Genomic DNA, 15,489 nt, shown 5'->3' on the forward strand with positions numbered 1-15,489 from the left:
ATGTTGATATTGTTCCATTCTTGAAACAAGATTTAAATCTTCAATTTCAATATTGGGCAATCTAGAATTTTTTTTAGAATATCGATCTTGATTTAAGAATAAACTTTCTTGATTCAAGATTTTCTTGTTGTTTCTAGCACGATTTTTCTATCGGTGTAGTTTGTTCTGAATCCATCATTAAGGAGTTTTATACTCTCTTCATATCAGGTGCTGCATTTGTTAAAGAAAAAAAGATGGTGCTGATTGTATTCATAATAAAAAAAAGTCTCTCTTTTCCTTGTAAACTTCTTCACTGGTTTTTTCTTTGCTTGATCTTTTGCCTTTGCAAAGCATCGTAGAGTACTTTTGTTTTTCTTTTACAGTTTTCACTTCGATGGCCATTTAAAAACGCAGCTGCGTCATATCGATTGCCTGTATGCGTTGGTGGCGACTCGGCTTAGACGCCCAGCTCGCGACTGGGCGTGGTTGTTGCCAATTGTCCAGTATTACTCCCAGCAGGCGGGGGCGCCACCAAGCTGGGCATCCATTTGTTCAGAAGCGTGCGTATGGCGAATGTCACATCGTGGTTGGCAAAGCAGAACAGAAACGACACCACAAATCCCTGGAGACTGACAAGCACCACCGATAGCAGCTGATAGAAGCGATCCAATTGGGTGCCAGCATCGGGTCGATATGGCAGCAGAAAGTGTTGCAGACCAAACAGTGGCACCAATATGATTGTTGCACGCACCGCTTTCCTTATCGCCAACGGCGCCGGTTGCGCCGACTGTGGATGCAATTTACGCACAATCACACGCAGCACATTGATAAGAAAGACTGTCAAAATGGAATGGAATGACATGGATTGGATTATGTTGTGGCGACTCTTCATCGACTTAATCGACTGTTCTCTTCACTTACTGAAGCTGGCGAGTAGCGAGAGAGTGATGGGCACCGAAAAGATCCACAAGTAGAGACTGTCGTTGATCCAGCAACTTGTAATTAAAGTTTATGAAAGTCATATTCAAATTTATGTCAGCTTAATGCTTAATTGTTATTAAAATATACCAAATTACTACTAAAAGTATACAAAATTTGCAAACAATAATTCAAAGTAACCATGCTAATTTAGTAATATTAGTGGCAAATATTTTACTTTTGCGCGTTTCACTTATTTAAAGTTAAAACTTAAGCGCTATTTATGGGCGTGACAAAAATTTGAAACAAAACTTGATCTGCGTGCAAGCTTAAGAATTGCTGTCAAAGAAAAATTATATCTCTATCTCCTATAGTCTATGATATAGAGGTGTTCATATGGACGGACAGACAGACGGACAGACGGACATACATATAGTTTCGTCTGTTATACTTTATGAGGACGGAGTTGACTTCTTCTACCTGTTGCAGACGTTTACTGAAGACACAAAGTTATAAGTTAAAAAAAACTCTATCATAATATTGTATAAATCAACAATTATTGTTCTTAATTATTATAATGATAGTTAACTAATATACAAAAAGTATTTAAATTAAATAATGTAAGTAAAAACATCATTACTCTTATAAAGATTTAAAGTCTCTAGCACTATTTGTAGAAAACTAAAAATATATTTAAACTGAAACAGTAATAAAAGCATTATAAATTATCGCAATTATATTTGACAACTTTTTCAAGTTGTTTAGAGTACAGCTTGAAGAGCAATTTATATGAAAAGATTTCTAAACTTTAAATAAAACGAACACTACGAAAATATTTTAATAGGAACTAATCGTCAACATATTTGAAAAACGTATCAATTAATTCAAGGTAAAACTTGTAAAGCAATTTGTATCAATAAAAGTTAATTGAATATATAATGATATGTCATTTAAATAATTGCAATAAGTTAAATAAAGTTTGAATACTACAAAAATAATTCCATTAAATAATCTCAACAATGTTGTTAAACAATTATTAAGCTAAGTTTGAAGCAACAATTAAAAAGCGCGTAATTTAATAATGGATCTGAATTTTGAATTTCGATATTAATTTGAGTTGTGTTTTTGACAAGTTTTAATTGCACTCACTGCTGATTGTCGTTGGCACTAAAGTGACGAGCGATGCCATAAGGAATGACAAAGAGCAACGGGGACAACCAGCTGAGTATCTTGAACCAACGCATCACAATCGTATCCTTGACAAAGACCTGCAACAAGAAAGTTACAAAGAAGATGGAGGCGAGGCAAAAATAAGAACAACAATGAAACGAGATAGAAAGACAGATGAATGATAAGTGATAAATTATGAGAGAGAAAGGCAGCATTTGGCATTTTGAATATGAATTTGATGCGAAACATAAAAGATGTAAAAATTATGTGGATAAGCACGAAAAGTTAGACGAAGCTGAAATATAAATTTCAAGAAAGCTGTGTGTGTATGTGTGTGTGTGTGTGGCAAGTTGCAGCTGCAGTTGCAGCTTGCTTGTGGCAAGTAAATCTAATCAGATATTCACAGCAGTTGTTCATGAAGTATGCAAACTTTCACAGCAATTACACCGATTTGCATGTGAATGTGAATGCGAAGTGCTTGAAGCACAGTAACATATAACAGGAGACACACACATTTACGAGTCACATTCACACACACACACACAGACAGAGACAGACAGACACATACCACAACGAGCACCAAGTGGAGATGCAAACCCTCGCAGAACATCCAGAAATAGTTGACCAGCATAAAGTAGTGAACGACCAAGTGAAGAGCAATGCACCAGGGCTGCAAAAGAGCGCACACAACAAAGATACATTATGAATGAACACATTTGTGAGTGTGAACGACTGCTAAATACCGCGCAGCTAATAAAAATATTTGAAAAATACAGATGTACATTGTTAAACAGCATTTTTTATAAGGTCTTATTAAAAAATATATAATTTGACAGCATTTTTAAAAGATCTTATTATTCACTATTGAACAATTATTATAATAATTCATATTTAAATGTTTTTTTTTTATTTTTAAGTTTATTAGAATCCTATATTCAGATATGTTTTTTTTATTATAACTAGGATTTTATTTACTATTTAACTATTATTAATGTTTTATTAACTAGGATTTTATTTATTATTTAACTTTTATTAATGTTTTATTAATATATATTATTTAACTATTATGATTATTTTACCTTCAATTTATTTATATTTTTAAGTTTATTAGAATTATTTTTTTCAGAAATGTTGATTTAGTTATAATGTATTAAAACAATTCTACTGTATTTAAAAATATCGCAGTTATTTTTATAAAAAAAAACATAAAGAACTATTTTTTGTATGCATTTTTACATTTTATTACTTTTTGCATTACATTAAATTTTATATATTTTTTGTATTGCATTGAATTGAACTTAAATAACAAATTTGCAAACTGTTTCTTTTTTTAATTTGTTTTTTACTATTTTAAATTGTATATTTTGAGATATTTATATTTTTATTGAATTGAACTGCATTTTAATATAATAATAATAATATACTTTGCAAACTGTTTATTCTTTTTATAATATTAGTTTTTAATTAAAAAAATGTTGGTTTCTTTTAATTTAGAACTTATAAGCTTATTATAGTTTTATATATAGAGATGTTTTTGTTACTTTTATAATTAATTTAGCTGTTGTTCTTCTGTTTACTTTGTAAGCAAACACTTTTAGCTTTCAAATTGGTCAGCTCTAGCTTTCAAAAGTTTTCAGGCAGACAGACAGACAGACGGACAGACGGACAGACGGACGACTGCGAAAGTTGAACATGACAGTATTGATTGGTAAGCAACAAAATAAACTTTGCATATCCTTTCGACTTTCCGATTAATAACACAATTGTTATACCCTGGGCTATAGTAAAAGTGACAATTGAGAGTGGCATTGAGAGTGAAGACTTACGGGATTCTCGGTAATGCGTTCGTAGTGCTCGACAACGAGACGATACCATAATATCCAGGCGATGCAAGTGCAGGCGAGGGAGGCAAAGAGATGCACATGGATGCGGATGCGAGTGCAGCGCAAGGATCTGTTGGATAAAACAAAGCGAATCATCATACTCAACTGCCAAACACGTATACAGAGAGAAGAAAATCTAGATCTTAAAAAGAACAAACTTAAAATAAGATTTTTAGGTTGAAACAAACTAGACTTTAATTGTAACTTTTAATATTAAAAACATCTAATTTAAAGATTAAAATCTTGAATTGAGTTTGAATTTGGAATAAAAAGAAGATTGGAAATCTTAATTGAAGAATTTTTCGATTTAAATCTTGAAGATTTTTAGGTTGATAACATTTTAGAATGAGATTTTGTTAATCTATAATTGTTTTCAGTTTAAGAAAATCTTCTTTTCAGATCGAAATGATTTTAAATTCAAGAATTTTGTTCTCGTTGTATAAACGAGAAACTAAAAGAAAACTTTAAACCTGTTTTTAATTTTTGTTTTATTTTAAACAATCATTTTATAACGTTTGATCTTGATTTAAGATTTTGCCTTCATGGTTCAATTTTAACATTTTTCCATTCTTGAAACAAGATTTGAATCTTGAATTTCAAGATTGGGCAATCTAAATTTTTTGCAGATTTTCTATATTGACTTAAGATGTTAAGTTTTCTTGGTTCAATTTTGACATGAAAACAATTTTGATTCAAGATTTTATTGTTGATTTTAACACGTTTCAGTGAATGCATAATTTACGTACTTAAAGCCCAAAAATATGATGATCGATATGAGCAAAGCCAGCAAGGAGAGCGCATAACCCTTCACATACAATTCGTTGACGAATTGGCGAAACTGTAAATCGAATCGTATAGAGTAGAATATGAATAGCGAATGAATCGTTTTCTTATTTTATGTGCGTGTCTCACCTCCATGTCCTCGTAGTCGACACAGTTGGTGTAGTTCGACCAGATTTGATTGCTCTCTGGATGACGATACCACGAGCCATTCTCTAAACAACTGCACGATGATAGACAAGCCAAATAGTTGATGATGTAATGCAAAAATTGTGTGGTTAATCAACTTATTAAGTGATTCATTCATTCGCTTATTATTCATTCATTCATTCATTCATTCATACATTCATATGAGCATTCAGAGACGAAATTTGATTACATTTAAACCGTCGAAGAGGTTAACAGCACTTTAATACATCACCACAAAATGTATCATAAACAAAATTGCCATGAAATTATAATTACTTATTACTAAGATTTAGTTTGCAATTCAGCAAATAGCATTAAAAGCTGGTCAAATTAAATATGCTGAGGGTTACTATTGTTATTTTGAATATTATTGTTGTCTATTACTAATTTAGCTGAAGAATATTTTAAGGACTTGTAAACTTTGGCTTATGAAAAAGCGAAGTCAAAGCTTAAAAGCTAATTAAATGAAATATACGTTCAAGGTTCAATAACTCAGTTCGCTATACAGAATTTAAAAGTACAAAATTATTATTGATTGCAACTAAAATATTTATAACTTAGCAGTAGAATATTTTGAAGGCTGCAGCATATAAAAAAGAGCTTATCAAAAGCAAAATTAACTTTGCCGTAAGCTATTCAAATGATTTGTTTTGAGTAGTTTCCTAAAAAACTGAGTTATTTGCTTGCGATTTTAAGTCTATTATTAGTTTTAAGTAAAATCTTTTAAATTGAACAAAAAAAAAAACTCCTTAAAAGTCGTAAGATATAAAAACTTAATACAGTTCGCTGCTTTAAATTATTAGCATAAACTTGGCATATAAACTAAAGCCAAATCAATATGAATATAATTTTTTTTTACTTCTGGTTTAGCATATCTTCTTTTTGCCAAAATTTAGCTAAGTTTTTAAACTAAAAGAAATTTAATTTCACAATAGTTTTCATGCTTAATGATTAGGATTTCAGTTTAAAAACTTAGCTGAAACTTGGCACTAAAAATATGTGCAAAAGCTAACGAAATGTTGAATACAATTTGCAGGTATGTTAACTACACTGAGAGAAAAAAATTTAGATTTAAAGGTAGATGCAAGTCTTGAATCAAGAACTTTTCGATCTTAAAAAAAAAAACAATCTTGAAAGAAGATTTAAGAAAGATTAAATCTAAATTTTGCATTTTAGGATTCAAAACATCTGATTTGAAACCTAAAATCTTGATTTAAGAATGTTTTATTTTTAGATTGAAAATATGAGTTCAAATGTTGATTTAAGAACTTTTTGATGTTAAAGAAAAGAGTTTTGTTCTTGTTTCATAAAATGTTAAAATTGATTTGTTTCCCCTTTTTTTAAGCAAGATTATAATCTTGAATTTTAAGATTGAACAATCTAGGATTTATTTTTTTAAATTGTGATTTTGATTTAAGAATGAACTTTCTTGGTTCAATTTTGACATCATATACACCTTTTAATTTTTTTCTGTGTAGTTTTTGCTATTTATTTGTGCAGAAACCGAAGGTTTTTCTTTGTGTTATTGTTGTTATTATTGAACTCACGTTTTGTGGGCCAAAAACTTGGTATTGAATCCCTCAACGAAGTCGGGACAAAATTGACTCAATACGGTGCCAGCTGGTGTGCGTGGCCAGCAGAGATAGCCATCAAAGTTGACGGGACAATAGAGGCGCTCGGTTTCGCTATTGTTGATGTTGTTATTCGCATAGTTGTTGTTGGGGATTGAATGCTGATTTGTAGCCATTGTTGCGGTTTGTATCGTGGCATAAAGCTCACTCATGCTCGCCGACTGCTCATCGACATTCTGCATATCAATCGTGCCCTCATTGAGCATCGCCTGCTCCAAGTAGCGTGGCGCATGTGGCTGCAGCTCCCCATCATCCGACTCATCATTGGAGTCTGCAAGGAGAAGTGAGAGTGATGTGTGTGTGTGTGTGTGTGTGTGGGGATTGATTGTTGGGTGCTAACCTGTTGATGTCTGGTATGTTGACGTCTCATTCTGATAGCGATAGACACACTCGGCATACAAATGCCGCAGAAATGTGCGTAGATTATCCTGCGGCTGTGCTGACATCCTCGCATCCAGACTTGTCGAGTTCAGTGCTGAAAACAGAGCGAGACTGAGCTGCGTGCTTGACTCTAGATAACTCAGTTATGCTTCGCAAGTCAAAGAGTTGTTGCTTTGCTCTCGGTTGAAATGTCTATTTGTTTATACCCGCTAACCATAAGGTTAATCTAGTATATTTTGAACTCTATGGTATATTTCGAATGTAGTATATTCCGCATGTAGTACTTTATCGATATACTAAATATATCCATTAGTATATTCAAGTATTTTTTCGAATGTAGTATATTTCGAATGCAGTACTTTATCGATATACTAAATATATCCATTAGTATATTCAAGTATTTTTTCGAATGTTGTACCTCATCGATATACCAGATATAGTATTTAATGCATTTTAGTATTTTTGCGGTATATTTATGGGTAGCTTAAGGTTGAAAGGTATTAAGTATTAGTGCCCGTAGAAAATATATCGATATACCAAATATAGCCTTTGGTAGTATTTAGTATTTTTGTGGTATATTTATGGTATGTTTTAAAAATATAGTTAAAACGTCTATACCCATAAGGTAGAAAGCAAAACAGTGCGGTATTATAATATAAATATTCCACATAATATACCAAAAAATACTAAAGATCAGATTTGGTATATAGATGAGGTACTATATTCGAAAGTACTCCATCGGTATACCATTTATAGCCTTCGGTACTATTTAAGCATTTTTGTGGTATTATTTGGTATTTTCTTTGCTTTTATTTTAAATGGGTTCCGGGTGTCTCACAATCGAGTACACTCTATTGTAGCTTTCTTACTTGTTATAAGAATCAGATCCATTTCTTTAGTTTCAGATTTTTGTACTCTCAACTAACTTTTTAGATTAAAATTCTTAGCAGTAAGACAAAATCTTGATTTCAGAACTTTACAGCAATGTTCACTTCGAAGCTTAAACAGTTGAAATTTTAATTCAAATATATATATTATAAATTCATCTTCGCTCTCTTAATGCAATTTTAAGATTTCAATTCTTAGTATCAAGAAGGAAATCTTGATTTCATAAGTTCAGAGCTTGTGTTCCACCCACATTACAAATCCCACGGAGCGACAACATAATTATCCGCATTCATATTCATATTCGTAATCGGATTCGCAGCATGCAAATGCAGAGTGAAGCGTTTGCTAGTTGTGGTTTATTTAGCGTTTGCAATTAATTTGCAGTCTGTAGCGAAGCGTTAACGCACTCAGCTCACATGTCTGCTGTTGGCCATGGCCAACAAAGGTTGGCAATCTGTTGACCTGGGGATATTCGAGAGCAACAGAGAGAGAGAGAGAGAGAGAGTGCATCATCTGCATACGAAACTGATGTGTGTGGATAGCGTTGACAACAGATGGCAATAAATCAGTTTATTGTCTAATTAATGAGCGTTCATTGCAGGCGTTTGCCGTTGGGTATTCGACTTGTAATTAAATTGCAGCAGCCACTGTAACAGCGGCGGCTTAAATGCACAACAGCGCTCCTGTTTTCTGTTTTCCTGCCATCGATCGAGACACACACACACACACACACACACACACTGACACACACACACACCTACACACTCGACACACATGCTTGACTGAGCTGCTGCACAAGTTTCTTGTCTAACTTTGTTATATTTTTAATCAAAACTCATTTCGCTTGATTGAGTTTTAACACTAACAATATCTCTCTCACTCTCTCTCTCGCTCTCTTGCTTGCTGAGCCAATTTGGTTAATGCAAAAGCACAGAAAAAAAACGAAGAAATATGCCAACGAAATGGGGAAATGGGAAAGCGAGCTGCAAGTCAGAGGCAACGTGACGTATGCTTAATTTATTTTTTACCCGCTGTCAGATAGTTTGGGCATCATAGTTACCAAAAATAAAAACGCAAGCCCAGCATAAAAAAAGCAATGTTAAAAATACATGAGCTTACACGTATGCTACTTTTTGGCATACCCTGTAGTCGGAGGCAGAAGCGGGTATATACAATAACTTTATAATATACCAAAGTATTATTATGAAGTAATGAAATAATAATCGATGTCTACTGACTTTATTATTGTAGTCTGGAATTTAGTTCTAAGCTGCAATTATAATAAATAAATGAAAATAAAAGAAAACATATATATATATATGATGCAATGAAAGTATTTTAATATACCAAATATGCCAAAATATATGAGCTAGTATTTTGTAAGCCTCAAGGCTAAGTTGCTTTGATTTTGTTATTGTACTAAAGTATTTAGTTCTAAGCTTTACAAAGTAAAAAAGATTTAGTAAACTAAAAGAATAGAAGCAAAACAGTGCGGCTTTAACTTTAAAATATACCAAATGAATATACCACAAAAATACTCAAAGTATACCAAAGATTCTATTTATAATGATATAGTACTACATTCAAAATAGATTTATCAACATTTTGGACATTTTATTTTAAGTAATTCTTCAGCGAAATTAATGTGAGTTGGTAACAAAATTTCCTAATTTCAAGAATTTAAATAAAAGGCAAACTTCTTCTCAAAAAACAGGGTATATTAAATTACAAACTAATTGCCTTTACTCCCTTTTCTGTAGTCGAAAATCGAAAGCAGAACTTTGAGCGAAAAAGTTGATAATCTCATCAAATGTTTTTGGTAAATTTAGCAACTATGTTATGTTATAATCGCCTCTCTATGGAGATGTTTGAAATTAAAGCAGAAATTGGCTTTATAAATTAAATCGAAGATTTATGCAAAACAATTTTGAGTTTGAGTTGCAGATGTTGCCCAACGCGAGTAATTGCAAACCAACACAATACATAAATTACAAAAGAGTCGCTTGCTTAGAAGTTCATTTTAATTGCAAAGAGACAATTGCAGTTGTGAAAGTCGAATGAATGCGAAGTGAGAAGTGCAACAGGCAACTTAAGAAGTGCATAATTCACTTAGAAAGCCTTTTGTTGATGGTAGTATGTGTGTGTGTGTGTGTGTGGCCAGCTGCTTGGCAATTAGTTGGCCCATCAGTTGTCAGGGCGCAGCATTTTGTTATTAGTTGCATACAATTAATGTGCGCTAATTCAATTCACTCACATTACGCATACGTCACGTGCAACGCACAGTCACGTTCCACTTCCCATCCCTCCCTCTCTCTCTCTTTCTCTCTCTTTCTTGCTTTAGTGTGCTATTGAAATCTCATATTATCCTTGCATACAACCCCCGAGGAGCATTAGCTTTGTCCAGCTGTTGTGAACCTCTTTTCTCGCTCTCTCTCTCTCTCTCTCTCTCTCCCTCTCTGGCTGTGGAAACTAAAGCTAAAGCCAAAGCCAACTGTTGTAATTGCCATGTAGACAGTTTAAGCTACGCCCAACAACATGAAATACAAAACTTTATTGCTCTCTTATTATTACTATTTCTTTTTTTTTCCCCCCTTTGCTTTATGGTAGCAGTATTTTGAGCTTTGCATAGTTATAATAGCGCTCTGATTGCAGCTTTAGGGCTGCGAAATTTGCATGAAACTGCAAACGGGTTGCGTATTTATTTCCCTTTTTTCCCTTTTTGTTTTTGTTTTGTTTTTGACACTGGGATAGCCCAAAAGAGAATGCATGCACAGATATTGGTAGCTAAAATCAACACAAATACATGTATGTTACACAAAGGGCTTGATATGCAATTAAAATGGGCATCAACAGCATGATTTTAGTTTGGTTGCAGAAATTAAAGTGGTTATTGTGAAATGATTGGATAGAGGGCAACAAAATTAAAAATGGATTTATGAACTTAATCTACTTAAGATGAAAAAATAATTGCAAAAATATTATTACAATTTAAAACAAGTTCACTTGTAATAATACTAATTTTCTCAGAATTTTTATACTATATATTATATTTGGTATTTTTAGTTGGTAGTTTTAAGTAGTTTAAAATGTATTTTTGTATTTGTTAAAAATATGTTTGTAATTTGAAACAAAGTTACTTGTAATGTTTATTTGCCTCTTTTATGATGAGTTTCTTAGTATTATTATATACTGTATTTTAAGTATTTTTAAGTTAATTAAAAAGTTATTGCAATTGAAAACAAGTTAACTTGTTAAGTTTATTTGCCTAGTATCGTAGTATTGTAGCATATTAAGTATTTTGAAGTAATTAAAAATGTCTTTTTCTTTTTAACAAACTTATTATTATAGTGTAAAGCAATTGTACTTATTTATTTGCTTAATATTCCTGTTATAGATGTCTTGGTATTATTTTTAGTATTTTTCGCTAGTATATATAGTATATAGTAGAAACCTTAAGAAGTAAAACATAAATATAATTTAGTAATAATTTTGTTATTACATTTAATCATTATAAAAGAAGGATGACAAAATTATGATTGCTTTTCAAATTAACCCAGAGGACGACAATTCAAGAGTTTATGGCGTGCAAAAATAATAAATTACAAGCCGTGAGTAATTTGACTAGAAGTCAGGGATAAACCAATATTCACTCAAGCACAAAAAAAAACATAGCATGAAGGAAATACCGAACGTAAATTGAAAAATCTGTTCGCCTGAAAGACGGCATGTTTTCCATCGTTGAAAAACCAAAAAATTGCATGCCATAAATATCGATGAACCAAAAAATATGGTGTCAAATAATGGAAAACATAATTAAAATCAGCTGTCCCATTGGCTGGTTCCTTACTTTTTGTTTGTTGTTGTCGTTGTTGTTGTTGTTGGCTGAACAAGACAAGAAACAAAAACAAAACGTTGCGGTGCATAAATTAAATAGATATTGAAATTTATGTTTACAAAATGGAATGAAAAATTGCCGGCGGCAACACAAATGAATACGAAATCGAATACGAATTTTGGAATATGAGTGCGATGAATGAATGAATGTGAGAGTGAATGAATGAATGAATGAATAAGCGAGTGCGAGTGCTAGAAATCGATATTATTGATAATGAAACGAGCTGAGAATAATTATATGTACACATGCTGAATACTCCAACTCAAGTATTCTTGATGAATTGTTACTGTTTGCACACACACACACACACACACACACACACACACACACACACACACACACACACACACACACACACACACACACACACACACACACACACACACACACACACACGCACGCAGACAATGTACACACACTAATAATGGAGGAGGCGGAGGTGGAGTGTGGGGACTGTATGTCGCCTAGTTAATGTCAATGCGGTTAATGATGCTGCCAGCGCAAGTAGCTTCGACAGCGGAAATCGAAACACACACACACACATGCATACACACACATACCCACACACTCACTCACACACACAGACAGGACAGTGAAATTGGCAACACGATTTGCTCATGCAACAATTTTCGTTGCTCTTTTTTTTTATTCATTTTTATACCAGCTACCCATTGGGGAAAAGAGCATTCTAACTTTGTGTGTAGCAGGCAGAAAGAAGGATTCATCTTCAACCTCATAAAGTATGATATATATATGTACATTTGATCAGCGTCAACAGCTGAGATGATAGTCATGTCCGTCTGACCGTCTGTCCGTCCATATGAACGCCTAGATCTCAGAGAAAAGTTGTCTAAATTTCGTTAGGATCAAATAAAAATTTTGAAGTAACTTAAGAAAATGTTGTTGTTGCCTACTGCATTTGGGTCTTGGCTGCTTTCCCTAACAGTCTGGTATATTTTGCACTCTTTGGTATATTTGTACTCAATGGTATATTTGTAGTCCATGATATATTTTGTACTCTATGGTATATTTAGAATATAGTACCATATCAATATATAAATCTATATAACGTATGTATGTATGCATATATTTTTTTTTGTATTTTGTCGGTATATTTTTTTGTATATTTGTGTAATATTGCAAGCACACTCGACTGTTTTGTACTCTACGGTATATTTCGAATATCAATATACCAAATGCAACATTCGGTGTATGTATAGTATTTTTGCGGTATATTTTTAGTATATTTGCAGAGTATGGTTTAATTACAAATGAGGAGCGGGTGTCTCTAAAGTATATTTTTATTGAAGTAATATATCAATATACTAAATATAACACTTTGACGAATAACGGTATTTTTGCGGTATATTTTTAGTATTTTTGCATATTATGGTTTTTTTTTCTTTCTAAAAATGGGTAGCGGATATCTCACAGTCGATTACACTCGACTGTAGCTTTCATACTAGTTTTTTTGCTTTGTTTTTTTAAGCAATTATAATAATAAATGAGTTTGGCTATTGCAAATGTTGTCCACTCGATTTGCTTGTCGCTTGTATCTGTGTTGGTGTGTGTGTGTGTGTATTTCTATGGGTCACTCAATGCAATTATGTTTTTGCTCCATGTGTATGTGTGTGTGTGTGTGTTTGAGCACATTTTGCGGCTCATTGCCATTGGGCAAGAGGAAGAGGAATAGGCAGAGCGATTGTGGACCACATCAGCCAGGCGCACAATGGAGCTCTGAAAGCATTTTGCTACTGTCGCCCATAAATTGGTAAATTTTATGAAACATGGATGGAATTGTGGCTGCGACGGGCCTTTGATCCTTTCGTTTGATGGCAAGCAACTTATATGAGTGCCGTTAGCATACAAACCTAAGACTGGAAAGAAAACAGAAACAGAAAAACAGAAAAAACGAAACAACGACAAATTGTAAGGAAAATTCATGCCGCCCCCCCGTTGTGTTCGATAAGCTTCATTTAAATGGCTGCATAGTATAAAAAGTGATTTTGCATTTCATAAATTTTACGCAATTTATGATTGAAAAAGTCTAACAAACAGCAGCAGCGCAATTTCAAGCTTTCACTCATCAAAAGGAGCTCGATTTTTGCAGTCAAGTGTTTTTTTTTTTTATATCTAAGAAATTGTTTAAGTTTTCAACTATATAAGTAATCAATATTTACTTATTTATTAAAAAAAGTGAAATATAATTAAAATTGTCAGTCAAGGCTTGCGGCTTATTTCAGTATACATAGTAATTAAAATTTATAATTTGCAAACAAAATTCATTACACTTTCAAATTCGTTTCGTATTTGATGAATATTCACTAACCTTAAAAAAAAGTTCTTCAGTTGTTGCACTTAATTTATTAACTTTTTCATGTTTTAATTAATTTGTATTTTACTATAACAGCTTAAAAGCTCAAATAATCATACAATTTATATTTATCAAATTAATAAAATGCTTTTGCAGTTTGATATATTTAAATTTCCTTCACAGCGGTTTTAATGATTTCAAAATTTGCATTTTATTTGCGTCTTATCACGACCGTATTCCATAGTACACAAAGTTCGTCACTTATCCGCCGGATTTGGCAGTTTGTTTTAGCTGATTACCTGCTAGTCTGGCATATTTTTTTTTGGCTCTCTACTTTTCTTTTTTTGTTTTACTTTTTGCCCAACTTGATGCTGTGCATAATTTGCGGCTAATCAAAGTTAGTTGGCGAACAAAAAAAAAAAAACAAAACAATCGCGTAAATGAAGAACACAAATATTGTTTTTTTTTCTTTTGAGTTATGTTGTTTACACGATTCGCTCAACATTATCAAATTTTTTCGTTTTAGCATTTCAAATAAAACAAATGATCTACACATCATTCACCGAGCACAAATAAACAACATCTTCAATCTTGCCAATGTCGACAATTAGTTATAACTAACTTAATCGAAATTCGGCTAATAAGTGCAAATCGTTTAGAATTACTTACAAATTGCCTTTGTTGTTGTTGCTGCCTGGCTGGAGTGTTTAATTAACGCTGATGCCGATGCCAAGATGCCGATGGCTGCTTAATATTTATTTATACAAAAATTTTCGAAAAATTTATCTGGCGCCAAAAACATATCACAAATCCCGCGATAATTTGCGGAGCACCCAAAAACTGGGAATTCGACGACTGTTCGGCGGCAACGCGCGTTGGCAAATGAACCGAAATGATACAAAATACTTTTACTCGATGTCCATCACATCGCACATTCGCCAAGAGACCATCCACCCACCAAAAAACCACCCATCAAGTACTACCACTCTATGCACTATACTGTACTCTATTCTATATTATATTATATATATATGTTATATGTATATCTCAACTCTCAAACTCTCATGTTCTATTGTTTTGCGAACTGTGCGAAAGCCTGGCAAAAACAGTTGTTCGACTGCTTTGTCGACTGCTTGAGACGACGCGCGTCTCTGTGTGGAACGTAAGTGGATTACGTTTGAGTGTGCGAGTGGAACACAAGTAGCAACAAGTTGCACGCAAAATATGGGTTCAACATTGTAAATATGACACTGCGCGGCGTCATTGTTGTGACTCACATTCGTGTGTGTGTGTGTGTCTGTGTGTGTGTGCTTTACTCTGTGTTTGTGTTTCTATTGGTGTGGGTGGTGAGATGGTGTGGATGATTGCTTGCAACAGTGGCATGTATTTTTACAAGTATTTTCTCGCTGAATACCCTGTGTGTAACGCCACAAAATTCACCAGCTTAGTTGTAATTTCTCA

General features: G+C 33.0%; 1 protein-coding gene across 1 annotated transcript; it reads right to left on the reverse strand.

Annotated features, from left to right (window-relative positions):
- Positions 1-306: 306 nt before the first annotated feature.
- On the reverse strand, positions 307-10,261 carry LOC133849167 (calcitonin gene-related peptide type 1 receptor). The gene is made up of 10 exons (XM_062285074.1): positions 10,074-10,261; positions 6,891-7,025; positions 6,467-6,821; positions 4,863-4,953; positions 4,697-4,788; positions 3,894-4,020; positions 2,636-2,737; positions 2,047-2,165; positions 901-974; positions 307-816 (listed from the first exon to the last, which is right to left on the reverse strand). The coding sequence occupies exons 2-10, from the start codon at positions 6,994-6,996 to the stop codon at positions 437-439; spliced, it is 1,446 nt and encodes a 481-aa protein (XP_062141058.1). The 5' UTR covers positions 6,997-7,025; positions 10,074-10,261; the 3' UTR covers positions 307-436.
- Positions 10,262-15,489: the final 5,228 nt, after the last annotated feature.

Source organism: Drosophila sulfurigaster, chromosome X, assembly GCF_023558435.1.
Source record: "Drosophila sulfurigaster albostrigata strain 15112-1811.04 chromosome X, ASM2355843v2, whole genome shotgun sequence".
Classification (NCBI taxonomy): domain Eukaryota; kingdom Metazoa; phylum Arthropoda; class Insecta; order Diptera; family Drosophilidae; genus Drosophila; species Drosophila sulfurigaster.